We start from the raw sequence: 18,311 nt of genomic DNA, 5'->3' as shown, positions 1-18,311 counted from the left end.
GTCTTCCCAACATTTCACCCTTTAAAAGAGCAATCAAAATATCTGGCAATATACAGTGATCAGTCATGCACTGATTCTTTTGGAGTACTGACAACTCATGAGCCCATATGAACTCTGACACATTCTCTAACGTAAGACATGTTAATTCTCCTTTGCATATAAGGAGAGAACCCTAACAGTTTTAAGCTGTAATAACACAAACCAAAGTGAAACTAAATCTTGTGCTAAGGAGATCATAGAGTCAATACAAATGGTAAATACAAAACCCAGACCTTTTATTAGTCAAATTACTCTCCAGACAAAAAAGAGCTGTCACTTTAATAAGGCATAATAAAATACGTGTTAAGTGTTTAGCTTGCAGAGTTAGTACTAGAAGAGCAACCTGGACTCTTTCATTAAAGCTACTACAACTCGGTCACTGGGAATAAAAGAAAGACAGAAAGTACCAATACATGCAGATTATGTTTTTGTTTGTTTAAGTGAAAGTATCTAAATAGGTCTGAGCTAATTGTAAACCAGTCGAATTTGATCAGTAATCGATACACAGCTGAAATTCGGTGTTTTTATTTCCTCCCCGGAAATTAGTTGTACTGATTTTTAGAGTTTGCTCTTATGTCAGTGTTGGGGGTGCAGAGGGGCGGGGAGAAAAAAAGACAAAACTATCGGTCATATCTCATCTCACTGTGAGTTGGAAGTATCTCCTTTTAAGATCAAAGAGTCACTATACTTTGTTTAGGCAGTCTAAATAACAATAGTAAATTAGCTACAATTTCTTTAAAATGTCTATGTCTTGATCTAAAATACAATTTTATTAAGCATTTGTGTGCTTAGCCAACTAGATTATCTGGTAGATATTCCCCTCAAACCATCCCAGAAGTCAGACTGAGGTAATTAGCAATCCCATACTGCTCTGAAAATATATTTTAAATACACTTATCTTCCATGACACAAAAAGCCTTCCAGTTAAGGCAGTCAATATGGCTAACCAAGAAAAGACACTGAAACATCATAACAAATGATAAACAAAAAAACATTTAAGAGCTCCAAAAATCTTCTTAAAATGTCCCTATTAATCCATATTAATATCAGTTACTACAGGTAAGCTTTGTACTCTCATTACACCATGCAAAGCAATAGTTATAGAAAGTAAGAGGAAGCTACATTCCACTCTCCAGCACAGGAAGGTTATTGTGTTCTCATAATGAGGACAAAAAAGAAACCAACGCAAAGTAAACAACACTGTCTAGCCAACAATGGCAAGGCTAAGCAAAATCAAATCCCTAGAACTCAGCTTAGTAACTGGACCATCATAAGAATGCAAAATTCAAGGCAGCATGGTAAGGGTTTTGGGGGTTGATTTTTTTGACACCACCTCAAGTCATGCCACAGAGTTCATCTAAGAGGCAGCAGAAACTTCATGCAATCACTTGCCATGTTCCCAAATTTTCTAAACTGCACAATCTTTAAAAAGAAAAGAAATAGCCTCTCTTTTATTGTTAACTTTTAAAATAGTACACATAATTTGAAGTTTGAGTAATACAATGGAGCAGGTCTGATTTGATCACAAATAATTTTAAGATACAGCTCAGGTTAGCAAAGACTGCCAGTTGCAAACCCGTAACAAATCTACCTATAGATTTCATAACATTTGTTTGAATTCAGCTCCCATTTCTGTAGATCTTCCAAGATATGATGAACGAAATGCTTTGTCAGTTTTACTAGGCAAAAACTAAGAAACAGGAAGACACTTCAGTATAGTTGTAACTTAAGTCACAGATACCAGACTCATTAACAAAATACGGCAAGGTACTTCTGGTAGGTCGTTTACTTACCTCCACTTGCTGATTCTTGCTCTTCCCCTTCAGGAAACGTAGCCTGGCTTGGTAAGCTATTCCTAGAACGAGTGACTGACTCTAAGTGTGAAGCCCTTCCCAACAGAGATAGCTCATCTAGCACCTCTCCTTCTTTGGCTTCCAAATCAGATTTTGAAGTGGTTAACTGTTTTATGTTACCTGGTGCCATTAAACTATTTGGGTCATTTAAACAAGCTACAGTACCACTGTCCAGGCTTAATACTCTGGCACGGTTCTTGGCACTGTTTGTGCTAGAAGTCCGACGTGTAGATCGTTTTTTGCTAATTCCTTCAGAGCTTATGTGGGTTTTGTGAGCATTTTCAGGGTCTGTGCCCCCACGTTCTTTAGAAACGTATTTGGTCTTTAGAGCACTGTACTTTCCCTCAGGAGACTGGCATGAATGGGAGGTGGTGCTGGAAGAGCTATCACTGCTGAACTGGTGAGCTGACTGCATACTTGATGTCCTGCTCAAGTCACTTTGATCACTGGAGTCCTCATCATGACAAAACACAGCACTATGAGGTTTAGTACCAGATACACCTCGGAAGGAAACATATTCCCTATGCCGACTTGAATCAAAACTACTAGCCCGCTTTTTTCCTGTCCTTCTCCGGCTGGACTTGTGGGTAGAGGCTGTTCGATGTATTAAGCTAGAAGATTTTGGTCGGACATCTCCTTCTTTTTGTTTTCCACTTGTTTCTTTAGAAACTCTTGAATCTACTAGCACAGCTAGTTTCTCACTCTGCTCATCTCTTTGTTCAGCAGCCTTCCCAGGTGGCCTGTCAGCTTGCGTAGTCAATTCATTGGCATGTGGGTTCTTATTGGCCTCTTCTGAAGCAGAGGCACCAAGACCTTTCTGACTGTGCATCTCATCAGATGCATTAGAACCCTTTACCTCTTGAACACCACTGTTAGTGCTCACTTCCACAGCAGTCCTTTCGCTACTAGTCCTTTTGTCAGTAGTAGAACTACTGTCATCCTCTGAGTCAACATCGCAGTCCTTTTTCTTACCGTCCTTTCTCTCTTCTCTAGGAGACTCCTCCTCGTGCTCTGACAACACGCTTTCTATATGTGTTGAGCTAGTATGTTCACTTTTATAGCTACTGATGGTACTGTTAGTGTCACGATCAGTCCCACTGCAGTAGCTTTCTGTTGAACCACTGCTTCTAGTACTCAGGCTTCTCAGACTGTCCACACTTTTGTCTGCTTTCAAGGATTTGCTCTTCCCACTCTTAGCCAATGGTCGAGGGCTGCTACTTCTCAGAATGTCATCTAATTGAAAAACTCCTGAAATGCAAGAGTTCTCAGCCAAGGACTCTCTGGATCCAGAAGGGGGCTTGGAAGCTTCTAACTCACTGACAGGATCCAGTCCTCGTCTTTGTTGATAGAGAGGGAAGTCATTTAATGAAGCCTCTGGAAAAGCAACAGCAGAGCTAGAAGTCCTTGGTACACCTCGTGGTCTATGATCCTTCCTATAGGAGTGAGAATGCAGAGTTACAAGCGAAGCTACTTCTGGGTCACATGCACTGGTTTTAGACTGGTCCACAAGCTGGTTGTTCGAGAGGCACACTTTGTCAGTGTTGTCCCTTGGCAAATCTTGTCCAGAGGATAATGAAGGTTGGATGGAGACAAACGAGTCATTCGACACCAGACGAAAAAGCTTCCGATCAGTTGCCAAATCTGTTTAAGTACATATTCAAAAATATTCATGTAGAACGTTCATGTAAGTTATACAGTTTGCTTTACAACTGCTTGTTTATATGAGATAAAGCAAATAAACTGACAAATCCATTTGCAAGTACTATGAACCACATTACCATTTCAAAGATTTCCTAGCATCTGGGCAAACCTGACAGATTTTTTTTTTAATAAAAAAGAAACCATCAACTCCAGCTTAATCTTATCAGCTAATAAAAGACAACACGATTATGACAAGTCCCCAACTTCCTCTATTGCTCACGTCTCAGACAATGTTTTTATGTATCCCAAAGTTTCTTAATTATAAAAGGGTACCCTGCCTTTTGTTTTATTTCCTACATGCAGTAAACTGTTTGTTTCACATAAACTTTAAAATTATTAATGAAAACAGAGTAAACCCCATTAACTCTGAAGTCATTAAAAAACCCAACAAAAAAAAATCACCTTACCTACCAGATACCAAGTAAGCTCACACTTAGCAAGGATGCAGGCAATGGAACAAGTCTATTTGTACTACAATGAAACTCCCTATGAAGTTATTGACTTTTACTACCTCTATAACTGGTGCTGTTAAAGCAAATCAAGAGGATTTGCTGTCAGCTCTTGGTCAGAGCAATCATTTCTGTTATCCATCGCAAGCAGTCTCCTGTAAAAATGTCCACCTGCAGGCAGTACTGAGAGTCAGGCTACTTTCCTTTTTGGTGCTATCACTAAAAATAGAAGATCTGGAGGGCAAGTTTACTACAGTTGCTAGATTTTTTGTAGAGTGTATTTGCACATGCGTAACTTAAGAGACTTCAGTTAGTCAGCTGAAAGTAGCAGAACCCTGCTGCCTATTACAACAGCACAGCCACCTGTAACCCTCTATTTTAAACATACATTCTGCACTCAATCACACAGTAACGACTGAATCAGTAAGATTAGATTGGCCAAAATGAACTACAGTATTCACAGAGTTAACTTCTTGCTAATCACCAGGTACTTTAAAATCAGCAAACAAAAGATTTCCTTCATTTTATGCTCTATTTTAGTCTGAGCAAATTTTTTCCCAGCAATGAAGCTCAATGAAAAATGAGATCTGAAACAAAACTGGACAATTGAAGAATACAAGCGAGCAGTTTCCTTACATACTAGGAAAAAACAATTACAAAACTCTAATAGCTTGCATGTTAGAAGCAGTCTATAGCTCCAGAAACACAGAACTCTGAGCAGGATTATTGACTTTACAGAAATGCATGCCTGATTTACAAAAATTCATTTGGCTGTACTGGAAAACAAAGCAAAGCAAATTAGTCTACAATGAAGTCCATGAATCCCAGGCCACTTTCAGTACGAGAGAGATCATCTAGAGACATGTAAGCTCTCTATCTTTCAGCAGTAAGGAGACAGTAAATATTTATTACCTGCTGGAAGATACCAGAACAAGAAAAACACAGCCAAAGAATAAAGTTTAACAATTCAAGCTATGCATTCCAAGGACTTAAAGTAATTAAGAAAGGAAACAGGGAATTTCAAGATACTCTTTCTTAGAGTCTATCAAGAAATCGCATGAATTTATTTAGCATGTTAAGTAAAGGGTCTTTGGTAACAAAATACTATGTTTAATATGCAGAAGAAGAAATTTTACCTTGTTCTTCACTCCCTTCTTTACATAGGCTAGAACTCTGGCCAAGACTTAAACTGATATCATCAGAGGTCTTGGCAGTGTCAGTATCTCCTGTGAATTTTAAGAAAGAAGAGTACTAGTGCTCAAAGTATTAACACATACATCCACACACAAAGCAGATTTCTCACCTATCATGAAAGACTGTTGCTTTTATTTCTTCATTTGAATATAGTTAACAATAACTACAAGTAATACGAGATCTCCATTAACTTTTAGAGATAAGTATTGCCTACTCTATTTCTTTTACTTTGTATATAAGAGTTTTCATTCAACTACACAGATCTTCCTTGAAGAACTGGAAAAGTATCTTACACAGAATCCAATAGGAATAAAGATTATTCTTTTTCATAAAGATATATCTGATCGTTCCTTATTGCATGGTTGCCAATAAAAATGACGGGCAGATTGTAACAAGATACTCGTAAAAATAAAAAAGTAAGGAAGAATCAGGAAGGTGATGAAAATTCACATCTCATTTTTGTTTGTCTTATTATTGCCTAATAAATTTACAACATAGTAACTCTGCATATTACAAAAAACTTATTTTTTCATCTCTGAGGAGTTCACAAGGGTTGTCCTGGACAATACTTTGGCTAGATGCCAAGCAACCAGAAATAATCAAGTCATTGAAATACAATACCAGAAGGGCGAATGGTTGCACAGAACTCAAAATAGTAGGGGAAAGCCCACTCAAACCAACCCCTTGGCTCTGCATTTACAAACGAGAAAAAAACGTTGTTACTTGGAAAACAGAGCACGGATTCGAGGATATCCTCTCCTAGTGTTTTAGGCACACAATTTGCAACTCCAAGGAAGATTTCTGTCAATTAGTGAATCCTGTACTTAGCTCACAAAAAATTTTTGAGGATGAACAATATAGACAGTATTTGGAAATAACTTAGTAAACAACAGCGATTTGAAGTGCTACTGCAACATAATTTTAAGCAGGCAAAAATCTCACCTTTGATGGTTGCTGCTGTTCCCAGACGAGATAACCCAGATCCAACCTAGAAATAGGGAATTATGTAAGAAGCTGTAAACTTTCAGGAACTGCCCGACTATTGTTTCCTATTACTGCAATGCATGCATTTGCTTATACAGCTAGGACAGATTTTCAGAGGCACAAAAGCATCCAACAGCACAGTGCTCTAAAATCCTTTCTGATTCAGAATGTTTCCACTGCAAACAGAGATGACAAGGCATCTAATTATGCATCCAACTGTATCACTGCATTATTCTGTTTTATAGCCAATGTAATTGGAGATTTTACTATGTAGACTTTAAAAGCAGTTTCTAATCTAGGAATTTTCCTTGAAAATACTTAATGTGGAAACAAACTACTAGCGTGGTGGTACACTAATAACTGCCGTTGTAAAGATGGATGTTTAATGCAGTGATCACGGTTGCCTAAAATGCTGAAAGAAAATACCATTTTAATAAAAAAAAAAAACATATCTGTTAAACATAGCAAACACCAAGCTAAATCCAGAAACTGTTCCTCTTGAAAAACGATACGTATTTTTAACAGGGTTAGTTTCCAGGTCTGTCAGAGTTGATTCAATGACCAGGTCACCACAAGAACTTAAGTGTTGGTACATGGACAGTGGCAGCAGCGTGAACAGGGGATATGGCAGGATGATGCCTGCTGGCAGCTCAGTAAACTCAAATCAGTTTAACCTGATCATTTTCCTGTACCTTATTCCTCCCTCTCATTCCTGCAAATGCGATTTTTCTTTTGAAGACAATTTCCGAGACCTCAGATTACAGTTACGTCAAAGTAAGTAAACTGGTTAGTGAAAGACTGCAGTGTTCTTTGACCTATTCTTGGATATTAGTTACAATCACATTTCAAATTTATAGTATCTGCTTTTCAGCCATGTTCAATGGCAAACCAGCAGGCATATACTTCCTCACATGAAAACAAGCTAGCCATTTAGGTTTGCAGTCTGTCTTTCTACATACATATAGTAATCTGCAGCTGATTATTTTGCAGAGGTGCTAAAGAGAACTTAGTCTTTCCTTCAACAGTATTTCCAGTACCATCTCTCTCAAAGAACTCCAAATAACACAGAAAAGTGTACGCGTCAAATAATTAAACTACTCAGAAATAAGACAGGAGAAGAGCACTCAAAGGCAAAATCTGAATCTAAGATATATAACAATGATGGCAGTTTGACTTCCCTATATACTTACTGGGATGCTGTTTTTCAAAAATCCATAGCTCAAATTACTTGGGAAAAAGGACATAATCCTACTAATTCTTCTCTGTAAGCACAGCAAATTTAAGGTAATCTGAAGATGTGTGTAGATTTTATTCAGCCATACTACAGAAGAACAAGGGCTTTGCTACATGTAATGCAGAAAAGCAGCCGGAGCTTGTTTAATACATTTTCTTTACCACACTGTCATCATACTTTTAGTTAGTCATTTTGCCATATTTCAACTTTTTTTTCCCCCTTCAATAATATGCCTTGCTGAATACTAATGCATCAGCATGGGAAAGCTATTTCATATAAAAAAAACTGAGCAGAACTCAGACACTTACTGTTCACATACCCTTTTGATGCTGCAAATTCAATCTCAGGGGACTAATGAGCACTAATTTTATCAGTGTAAACACATTCTAAACATTATACTTCCTTCCACAGCAACTTTAACTGTGTTAATAGTGTCAGCATTAAAGCACACAGGAAAGAACACAGAGCTTCTTCACTGTTTTAACATTAAAACTGTTATGAGTATGTTTGGAATAGGTTTTTCTTCCCAAAGACCAAAGAAACATGATCCCCAACCTAGTTCTGTCTTCCTACGTAGACCATCGCTTCCTATTCCTTTCAACACTACCAAATACCTGCCCTCTTCAAAGGAGAAAATCTCTTAGAGTATCTATGCTGCATAACGGAGCATTATTCAGATAAAACACCAACATTAGCATAACACTGTACTACATTATATACTGCTTGCTGAGAGAGCTAATTAGAAGGACTTGATATCATAATACCACACCAAGGATTTCCACTTCATTCAAAAATAGCTCCTGTATCTTTAATAAGATGCTGCATTGCTCATTGTCAACATAACCTTACAGTCTGGCCAGCCAGTCTACCTGTCCTCATGAAGAGTTGGTAAAAGAAAAATGCCGCGACTGGCTAAACATCACAAGCCAACTAGAAGGAACAGCACATGCAGCGCTATGGAAGTTGAATGCATAAATCTAGCAGACATAATAAGGAAACAGAACAACTTCCCCAGTGATATTACACAGCAACTAGAGCATAATGAAGTTGCATTAAAACCTAATAAAGCCAAGTTCTTCAGCACTTCTGTCTGGTGTGCAACAGCCCCTATTTATTGCTTTCTTCCCACCCCTGTTGAAGCATCAAAATAGTAAAGATCTTGCAGAGGTAAACCAAAAATGAACAGTTTTGGTCTTCCCATTTTCACCAGTTTATCTTGCTTTGTACTTTAGCATATAAACATTTTTGACTTCAGTCTGAAGTGTCAGGAATGATAACTTTCAGAAAGCCATTTAGCATTGCAAGAGATAATCAGCAGTGGATACATTCTAAGACAACTTAACATAAGCCTCCTGAAATTCAGCACAACTGAAGTTTGCCAATTAAGCATCTAAATGACAGATCAAACAAAAGTAAGGGAGGAAAACAAAGTTAGAACATAAGGATGAAGTTACAGCTTGAGCTATCCAACTGCTCACCAATACCAAAAGGAAGAAGGAGCCCACCACAGTGGGTCTTGGTACTTATCTGACCATACTCTGTGACACTTTGATTTACTAAGTGAAAAGAAAACTAACTGAGAAAAAAGGAATGCTTTCTGATGGGACAGCAGGTTGTCTTATAAAATCCAGCCATTCCTTAAACGAACACAAGATGGGATGAGCGAGAGCCATGCAGCTGGGAGAGTGCAATGCCACACTAATAAAGCAATTATATAATACAATAAGAAAAAAATCAGCAAAGATTCCTCTACAGATTGCAAAGCCAGCAGTACTAATGCAACAACTGCAGTGGCTTTATTTCTTACCTGGTTGTTTGGATCTATCCCAGCATAAGAATTGCGTGAACTACAGCCAACAGGGGGAGTTGCTTCTCGTATGAACTCTGACATCTCAATCCCTCCACCAGGGTCACTGAGAAAAACATAAGAGAAAAAAAAAAGAAAGCAAACATTAACCTATCAGTTCAACAGAAGTTTGTCTGCCTATGCTGAGTGGGGATTCAAGGCAGTTTTTCCCTTTTTGAAACATCAGGGGCTCAAATATATACCAGTATCTCAGATGAATACTGCCCATTTGACACACAAGCTCAGTCAGAGCTGGAGCACCCTATGTACTGTCACAGAAGTTGCTGCCATATTAAGTCCACTGTCACCAGCCAACAAACTGTGAAGACTTAGGAGCTACAAGGCATTTTGAAATGCTGACATGAAATTCTCTCTGTCTATATGTACACACATGTAACTTTCCAATCATCTGTCCAACCATAAAACACAGAAATCAATCAATAGAAAAAATAATAAATAGAACTCTTTCGAAGAGCAAGGAAAGGAATCCAGATCTTTTCCTTAGACTGGATCTAGGAACAAAAGTAAGGATTGGTTAACCAAGCAGAGACATACAGGGACCCTGTATCTCCCCCAGGGATGCAAACCACTACCTTCTACCAGAAAATAAGTTCCCTTCAGATAATTTAGAGGCTCTACCAAGAAATATTATGAAGTACAATATACATATTATGTCCTAGTGATTTCCCCCTTTCAGGATTAATAACTATTGGTTTGAAAGTATTTATTTTCTAGATCAACATCACCAAACTGAAATTCAACATAATTCAGCTTGTCAAAGACAGATATTTATGAAACAATAGCAAGTTAGGCCTGTCCATTAGGACAATGGGGTGTGAAATGAGTTGGGGACTGCAACTCTGGAATCCAGCCTAGGACTATTGGTTAATTGCAAAGAGGGAGAAGTTGAGGCATCCTTTTTCCTCTCCCAATGCAGTTCTCTTTAACCACTGTCTCCAACAATACACGATTCAGAGCTGTGGCAAGTCCACTTCAACATTTTACTGGAGAAAGAACATATGCACAACCCTTCTCCATCTGGTCTAAAGAAACTAAAGATGAAGCCCCACTAGAAAAGGGGACAGAAACGGACAGAAGCACTGCAGGACTTACTTAAGAGACAGCTAGTCTCGTAGAAAAGCCTCATGCAATAAGACCAACACCTAATAATTTTTGTAATATATGGACATGGATCTAGGATATTATAAACAAACTGTATGTAGACTAAAGGACCTGAAATATCATTTGTCCTGCAGCATGACATTTCGAGCTGTTGTTATCTCAGAGCGGTGTAAAAGAACAACCTTGGGAGCCATTCTAGATCATACAAGAGGCCCCTGAACTTTCCCTTCATCAGAGATAACAAAAAACACAGTTTGAAGTTAGGAATATACAACTTCAATAAAAATAAGTTAACTTAAGAGACAATCAGCTATCGGTTAGCAGAACAATTATGGTCCAACACCAGCGAATTGATGAAAGAAGTGAAAAGCCACCATTTTGGTACAGCTCAGCAGTGAGACATAAGCATGCTCTTATTGATCACTGCTTGCAGAGCCCTCTCTGACCTGATATTATCAACTATGGTAAGACAGAATCAGGTACAGGAAAAAAAAAAAAACAAAAAAAACAAAAAACAAACAACACACCAGAATTCAGCTTCAATAATCTTCACCAATTTTAGCCAAACAAAGTATTCCTTATGTAAGCATTGTAAGAACACATAAGGACATAACATGAAGTTAAAGACTAAACTGTAAAATTCTCACTTAATGTTTAAGTCCAGTATACATTATGATGACAACTGAAGATACAACAAAGAATGCCTTTCAGAAAAGCTGGAATTCTTTTTCTGTTTGAATAATTCATTCAGAAACACCACATATGATTAAAGTATGTCCTATAAAGTAGAAAAATATGTCAATGTGAATAAGCTCTCATGCATAGAACTGGATAGTTAGCCAGGGTGGGAGAAGGAGGTGATTTTGTCTAAAAGTGACCTAACACACATCAGCGTAAGCAGCAATACAACCCAACACCACCTCTACTCACAGATACTGTCTTCTGTGACAGCACACACAAACTAATGGATTAACAAAAGCTAGTAACAAACAACAAAGTCTGAAGGAACAAGCAGGAAGTACAGATTTATCATTGTGTGCATAAGGATGTAGAATACAAGAGCATGTAGAATCCTTTAGGAGCCATTTATCTGCTAGTGTTGTGGCGATTGCTTTCTGCAATTAAGTTTAGAATCAGTTTCTTAGTTTGCCAACTTCTTACCTTAGAGCAAGCACTATGCTTTTCAGTTTGCAAGCAAAAAACTGAAGTTACTACACAAATTGAGAAGACTGAGTAAATTATGGCCAGCTACCTGCAACAGAGGCTGCTGTGAAAGAGGCATTCAGAGACTGCACAAAATAAATTAAAAGTAGTATTTCAATTATTAGTAACTGTCCTATCTAAAATTACTATCTGTAGCTATATTAGATTAGTGTATTAAAGACTAACCAAAAGTCTGAAGAGGCTGCAAGTGAATTCAGAAGTTTAAAACCTGACTTAGGCCCATTGACCAAAGAAATCTGATATTTGGACTAGAACTTCCAGAGAGAATTTGGAATGAGCAAGTTTGATTTCAGGATGAAGCAGAGGAAGAGTTTTATTCTTTTCTTTTGAATACCTTCTCCCCTTAATTTCCAACTAAAACAAGATAACTAGTCAGGAGGCTGCTCTCAAAATACAAAAGGACCACAGCATGCGCTGCAAATGCTAGACCACAACAGTTTCAAATATTAAGAGAAGTTTTCTTTAAAGCTTGAATCGCTAATTCAGAAATCATTAAGTCAGAAAGGCAAAACAGCTCCAAGCTTAAGAACAGGTCTGCTAGCTACAGAAAACTGCGAGGAGAAAAAATAGCAAAGGTAGGGCAAGAGTTGTAGAGATCACTTCTTTTTTTAAATTTCTCTTGCTCGTACTTAAGTAGACTGTACATAACTCAAAGATGCAACATTCTCCAGCTGTCAGTTTTATTTTGTAGAGGCACACATGAAATTCACATAGCATCATGATAACAGCTCACCTATCCTGATGCTACCCAGGGACAGCAATGTCGCCAGGTTAATGCTTTATGATGCTTTCAACCATAGTAGTCACTAACACAAGAATTCATATTGCCAAAAGCATAACTGACTCAAGTGTTTTAAGGTATCCACGTGGGTCCACAGATACCCAACAAAGATTACGCTTGCACTGTTCCTTCTACGTTTTATGTGAGATTAGGAGCCTGTACCCCCATTATTTGTTTTCATGAAAACACACAGAAGAATTACCAACACCACCCATTTAAGTATGAAAGCAACAACCACACTAGAAGCTACAGAAGACAACTCACATTCCTATCTCTAAATTAAGACTAGCTTCTTTCAAAAATATTAACTACAGAATTTCAGCTTTATAAAGACAATGAGGAAAAAATAAACAAGGCATTTCTTAGGGAACAGTAAGTTGTTCTTTACTTAAGCATACCAAAGTTTTATGACAAGATTAAAAACCCTCAGAGTTTGGTCCTATTCACAAACCAATGTGAACTGAAGATAAATAAGCAGTTCATGTAAACCTACAAGTGACAGCACATAATTTTTGCCAAATACCTGAAAGCACCACTTTGCAGATAAACATCTTCAGAAAGAAAGATCAGCAGTTCTTAGAAGCTAAACAGAATCCTGAACATAACTTTTGAACAGAAGCCAGACTATTGCTTAATCCTTCAAAAATACTAATATTCATATCTAAAGTGGTCCTAGGGATGGTATGTGCACGGGGGGTAAAAACTCTAGGATAGCTTTGCACATTATACTATATATATAGGTATCACATGGTGTAGCCTAAGCTATCAAAACTAACCTCCTGATTATGCAAATATTTAAGGTAGTATGTTTGCTCTGACCTCCTCTATATCCATCTTATGCTAGGGGAGCAGAGTTTTAAAAAAAGAAAACCCTACATATACATTTTCTTCTGAGGCAGTTTTTTGTCATTATTGTTCCAATTTAGCTGACTAAGAAGGGGACACCTCAATATTAAAACACTCACTGTACATCCCCTCTACTGGTTTGAATGTTATCATCCCAGAGTTCTTGTAAGCTTCCAGGCAAAGATTAGCATATACTGTACATCCCACTTACCAAAAAGTAACTCCGTAATTTCTGCATTGACCTTGTTCCCAGTTCTAGTTAAGAGACCTGAAAGTGGGAACAAGGATCATATAAAAAGTTAATGAAACTTTAGTTGGCAAGCAGGACACACAGCATCAAACTAACCTCTACTTCTGAGCTCACAAATGCTTATAATGTAATAACTTGTCCCATGTCAATTGCTCCTTAGACAAAACAGAACTTCTGAAACATCCAGAAGTAATTCACAATACTAGTAGGAAGAAGTCCCTTGCCAAGTCTTGGCTACTGTTTTGGAAGCAAAAGCTACATGGCTTAGAAAAGAAAAATTAATCATCGCTGCTAAAACATGTGTTAGCAAGGTTGCATTGAAACAGAAGAGACCACTAGTTTACTTTCATGAATTTTATTAAGCAGAATAAGCATTAATATACATTTAGGCAAGCATTCTGCCAAAATAGCTCAATACAGTTTTAGTAAGGTATATGGTGATCTAAATGGAGTCACAATTAAAATCAACGGGTTCAGTTACCAAACACAACATGGAAAAGGGGTCAGGTTATAAAAGATTGATACAAGAAGTTACTGTATATCAACTTTAAAGGAATCCAAGACACCATTTTGGCTAACAATACCTGAGCTGAGAGCAGATACAGAAGAACTTAAGACCCATCACATGAGAAGCTACCCCATAGGCACAATGAAGTCCTTTTACTTCTAGGCTGAGCATTTTAATGAGCATCACTTTAACACTTCCTTTAAGCATCCTGATAAACAGACTTAACAGTCTTCTTACAGCTACATTTCCTTATAGCACGTGTCTCCATGTAAAATTTTCAGGGTTTTGTTTGTTGTTTTCTTTCTTTTTTTTTTTTAAATAAAACACACACAACCTTTTAAGAGTCAGGACAGCATACTAGTTGCCTTGCTTTGAAAATGATTCATGCCTACTAGTACCAGAAACTCACAGACAAGAGAAAGGTCTTCTTTAAAAGCTAACAATTCAAGGTTGATTTATGTCATGCAGTGTAACTCTTAAGATGGCCTCAATTACCTGGAGCCAGGCAGAGGCTTTGATAATAGAGCTCGTAACACATCCACAGTCTCATCAGACTGGTTAGGCTGGCCTTGTTGACTCATCTTTTGCTCTTCTTTCTCCAAGTAGTCTGGTCGGAGGAGGAAAGCCTCTGGGGTTTTTTTTATGCTGGCAACAGCAAAGCAGGTCTGTGGAAAGGAATCACCTCCTATTGACAGTACTTCAGAATCATCATCTTCATTACTGAGCAATTCCAGAATTTCCAAATCCACAGGACAGCGTTCTCCTGAAGACAGACTATGACTAGAGTCAAGCACTGTATCCAACTCGCGCTTTTGCAAAACTAAGCAAATTGAAACCTGGTCAGACATTCCTTTCAGTGATAAAAGACTTAGCATGTAGTATGTGGTCTCCGACAGCTAGATTTTTAAAACTAAGTCCACTGCTGAAATAAGATTACTTGTACTGGTTGTGTTCATTAAGTATTTAGTGACCTAATCAGCACACATTTTCCATGCTATTGTTTCAGTGCTTCCAGCATTTTCGATATTGTTCTGTAACTCCTTTGGGGAAGGAACCAGGAAATTAACATGAATCCATCATTTCCAAACTAATACATAAGTAAGTCTGCTTTTAAAGACCAGACTTAAACAGTCTTTCAAAACTATGGAGGTCTGCATCTATATTCCTCAGTGTTTATTTCAACTACCATTCCAGTTACCTATCTGATGAAGACAGGCCTGTTTATCATTTGAAGCAGTATACAAACATCAGCAGACACCTTACCTGGGCCCATTGCTGTCTTTCCTCTTGGCTGAAACATTGCTTTGTTCTGTTTTTGCACCTCTGTCCATATGCTCACTGGCATTCCTCTCCACAATTTCTCCCTCATCCAGTGCCCTGTGCAAACGGTAATTCACCATCTTCAAAACGATAAAGAGAGCTGCTATCACCGGGCAGTAGACAGCTACTATCATCATGGAAGAAGGAAGGGCCTTTCAAAAGAGAATAAGAAAGAGTTAATGAACACGAGGTCAAATGTGTGTAAGAATACATAAAGCTATCTGTAGTTTAACAGTCTCTTTCATATAGAAAAGATTGATCACACTAAAAATGAAGGTTTAAATACACACCCCCTATGCTCAGGCTTTGTGTGGAGATTGTTACAAGTCTAGCAACATAGAAGAAAGGACCAGTTGGACTACAAGATACCAAAGCACCACAACAGCATGGTAACTATACCTATCACTGGAGCTTCAGAACCAAATTCAACTCTTGTTCTCTTTTTCCAGACTATTGGAACGTAAGACCTTGACTATGAAACCTAAAGCTAACATGATTTTGTGCATCACACCCAATATTTTTGATTAGTTGCTATGAATAAAAAAAAAAAAGATTTTAAGCAACTTGAAAACTAAACCAAGCACAGGGTATGACCTTATTTCAGGTCTAGTACACAGCACCAAGTGCATTTTGGAAAAACTGATGGCAGATGGGAGAAAGCCTGCTCAACTACCCAACATAGATGTTTTGACTTCACCTGTCAGCCTCCAACAGCTGCTCTTGCACAAGATATTGATCAGTCACAAAAGCCAAACTTTTCCCTACCTACATGCAACAAAAGGCTGTTTACATTTGTGGCTCACACATTTGAGCAGCAGCCCACAATAACCTGCAAGACCACATGCTGCAAGAAGTATCTGTGCTAGACCATTACATGCCCATGGAAAGGCAGACAACACAGATGTTCTGAAGAGAATTTTTCAGAATGTCTCAAAGATGACCAGAAGCCACATGAAAGCCTTGGTCCTGAATCCAACTTTTGAAATTCCACTCAGAGATAAGACTTCTCATGCAACTTTTGCTGAGGCCCATAAGACTTTTACAGATCACTTCAGCGACAGATATTAATTGCTGCCTAATGGCTATTTAAAAGAAGTGTTCAGAGTACTAGCTAAACTTCAGATTTCACTTCAAGGCTTTCACCCTTCTAATTCACCTTTTATTCATATTTATAATTTTGCCATTTCCCGAGGCAGTCACTAAACAAAGTGAGATATCACCTCTTAGTCTTCGTGCACCAATAGACCACTTTCCTTACAAAAGCAACAAGAGTCTGTGTTCTCAAATATTTTGCTGCATCACTATCCTCTGTCCTTTACCCCACCGATGGTGTAGTTTCATATAAAATCCTAACAGCCATAAATATCTATACACACACATAGACATAGGACAATCAGAATTAAGAAGCATTTGTTACCCAGCACGAACATTAATTTAGTAGATGAGAAGAACAAGTGAGCTTTAGACCTCCTAGCCTAAGAAGAATTCCAGCTTGTCTCACACACCTCCCTTCCTATACAGGTCATTGCAAGAGAAAAGCCATTATGGTGATCAAAGCCCCATGCACATCTTGCAGAATCAGAAAGTGAACATGACTGGAGAATAAGACAGAAGGCCTTTTCTATTCTGCACATAAAACTAGTTTTAGTCTTTTAAAAGAGATCCAATTATAAGATTAATATTTCTACATATTCAAGAGTTTATTAGTCCCAGAAGAACTGACAGTGCTTGTCACACAATTTAAGCCATGACTTCAGCAAAAACAGTTTGAAGAGATCTCCAAATATGAAATACTGTACTAATACAGGGGATAAAAGAATATACATTTCTAAATATTGTATTGACTGTTACTTCAGAACAAAACCAATCCTTAATCTGGCTGCTCACCTTCTGCCAGTAAGCAAAAACAAATAATCAACATAACATTTCTAAAGCTGAACAACTATAAATAATTGAGTCTGGAATCAATCAGGAGGCAGGTTACTTATTAGGATTCTTTTCTTAAAGAGATCAAGTTTAACCTACCTTTTCCTCCAAAACAAGTTAAGTCAACACCTAATGAAACATTTGAAGTAGGACAGGCAAATTAAGCTGAGGTATGCTAACTTGTATTTTGCACGCTGAGCTGGACAAGACCGTAGTGGACAGGGAGATTCATGCACCAAGCACCACTTCAGGAGGAGAAAGAGGAAACATAGCTATTTAAAAACAGCATCAGTAAGCAACCAGGAGCCACAATGATGCTAAAGGCATCCACACAACCCCTGAAGCAATGCTATGAGGGTTTCCTCAAGAAATGCAGTGCTTCTGCTTCCAGGAACTTCAGAGGCAGCTAGCTCACTGCAGGCAAGGGCAAGCCCGTTAACTTTGGCAAAACGTATGAGCTTCATACCTGCTAAGCAGTCTGCTAGTCAATCACAAACACAACTTCAACTAGCCTCTCTTTAACAAGTACCTAATGTTCATAAGCCATTATCAGCAGAGTCAGTTTAACACTAGATGACAAAAGCTAGAGTTAGTCTACAAAAGACATGCCTATACTTTTCTATCTGCAGAGCTCTTCAATTTCTCCCCTCCACTCCATCACCAGTGAGGTCACTCAGTGTACCCAGTTTACTTTGTGGAATGCAAATTCTATGCATCCTGTTCTACAAAGGAAAGTTGTGAGAACAAGTGGGGAAAACAGCAAAATGCCTCATGTAACTTGCAGCAAACCCAATAAAGAATTAAAGGGTACTTTTTCCTCACATGCCGTTTCTGCTGGATTGCAAAAAGCTAAAAACAAAATAAATTAATTCACTACTTTTCATTCTTCGCATTATTAGTAGATATCCCTCTCTGGATAGGGCATATGCTCTGGGAATAGGAGAAATTTTAGCATGTTCGGCATACTCTGCTGTCTGATTACACTCTACATTAAGTCTCAAGCTGTGGCACTAGCAGCATGGTACCAACAACTC

General features: G+C 38.1%; 1 protein-coding gene across 23 annotated transcripts in view; it reads right to left on the bottom strand.

Moving 5' to 3' along the window:
- PCNX1 (pecanex 1) overlaps positions 1-18,311 on the bottom strand; it is a 100,927-nt gene that overhangs the window by 76,960 nt on the left and 5,656 nt on the right. For 15 of the 23 annotated variants that reach the window (XR_008466319.1, XR_008466320.1, XR_008466321.1 and 12 more), the window contains exons 2-7: positions 15,295-15,503; positions 14,527-14,805; positions 9,262-9,367; positions 6,179-6,224; positions 5,179-5,268; positions 1,833-3,533 (exon numbers count right to left, since the gene is read on the bottom strand). Coding sequence is in view for 16 of the 23 variants with exons in the window: in XM_054200717.1 (XP_054056692.1) it covers positions 1,833-3,533; positions 5,179-5,268; positions 6,179-6,224; positions 9,262-9,367; positions 14,527-14,805; positions 15,295-15,503 (2,431 nt within the window). In the remaining 7 variants the exon portion in view is untranslated. Of the gene's footprint in view, positions 1-1,832; positions 3,534-5,178; positions 5,269-6,178; positions 6,225-9,261; positions 9,368-13,484; positions 13,542-14,526; positions 14,852-15,294; positions 15,504-18,311 lie in introns of those variants that run through there. The other 8 variants (XM_054200726.1, XM_054200729.1, XM_054200734.1 and 5 more) reach the window with 6 other exon arrangements.

This window comes from Rissa tridactyla, chromosome 4 (genome assembly GCF_028500815.1).
Source record: "Rissa tridactyla isolate bRisTri1 chromosome 4, bRisTri1.patW.cur.20221130, whole genome shotgun sequence".
NCBI classification, from domain to species: domain Eukaryota; kingdom Metazoa; phylum Chordata; class Aves; order Charadriiformes; family Laridae; genus Rissa; species Rissa tridactyla.
The sequence above is the reverse complement of the archived record's forward strand: the minus strand, read 5'-3'. Positions and strand labels throughout refer to the sequence as shown.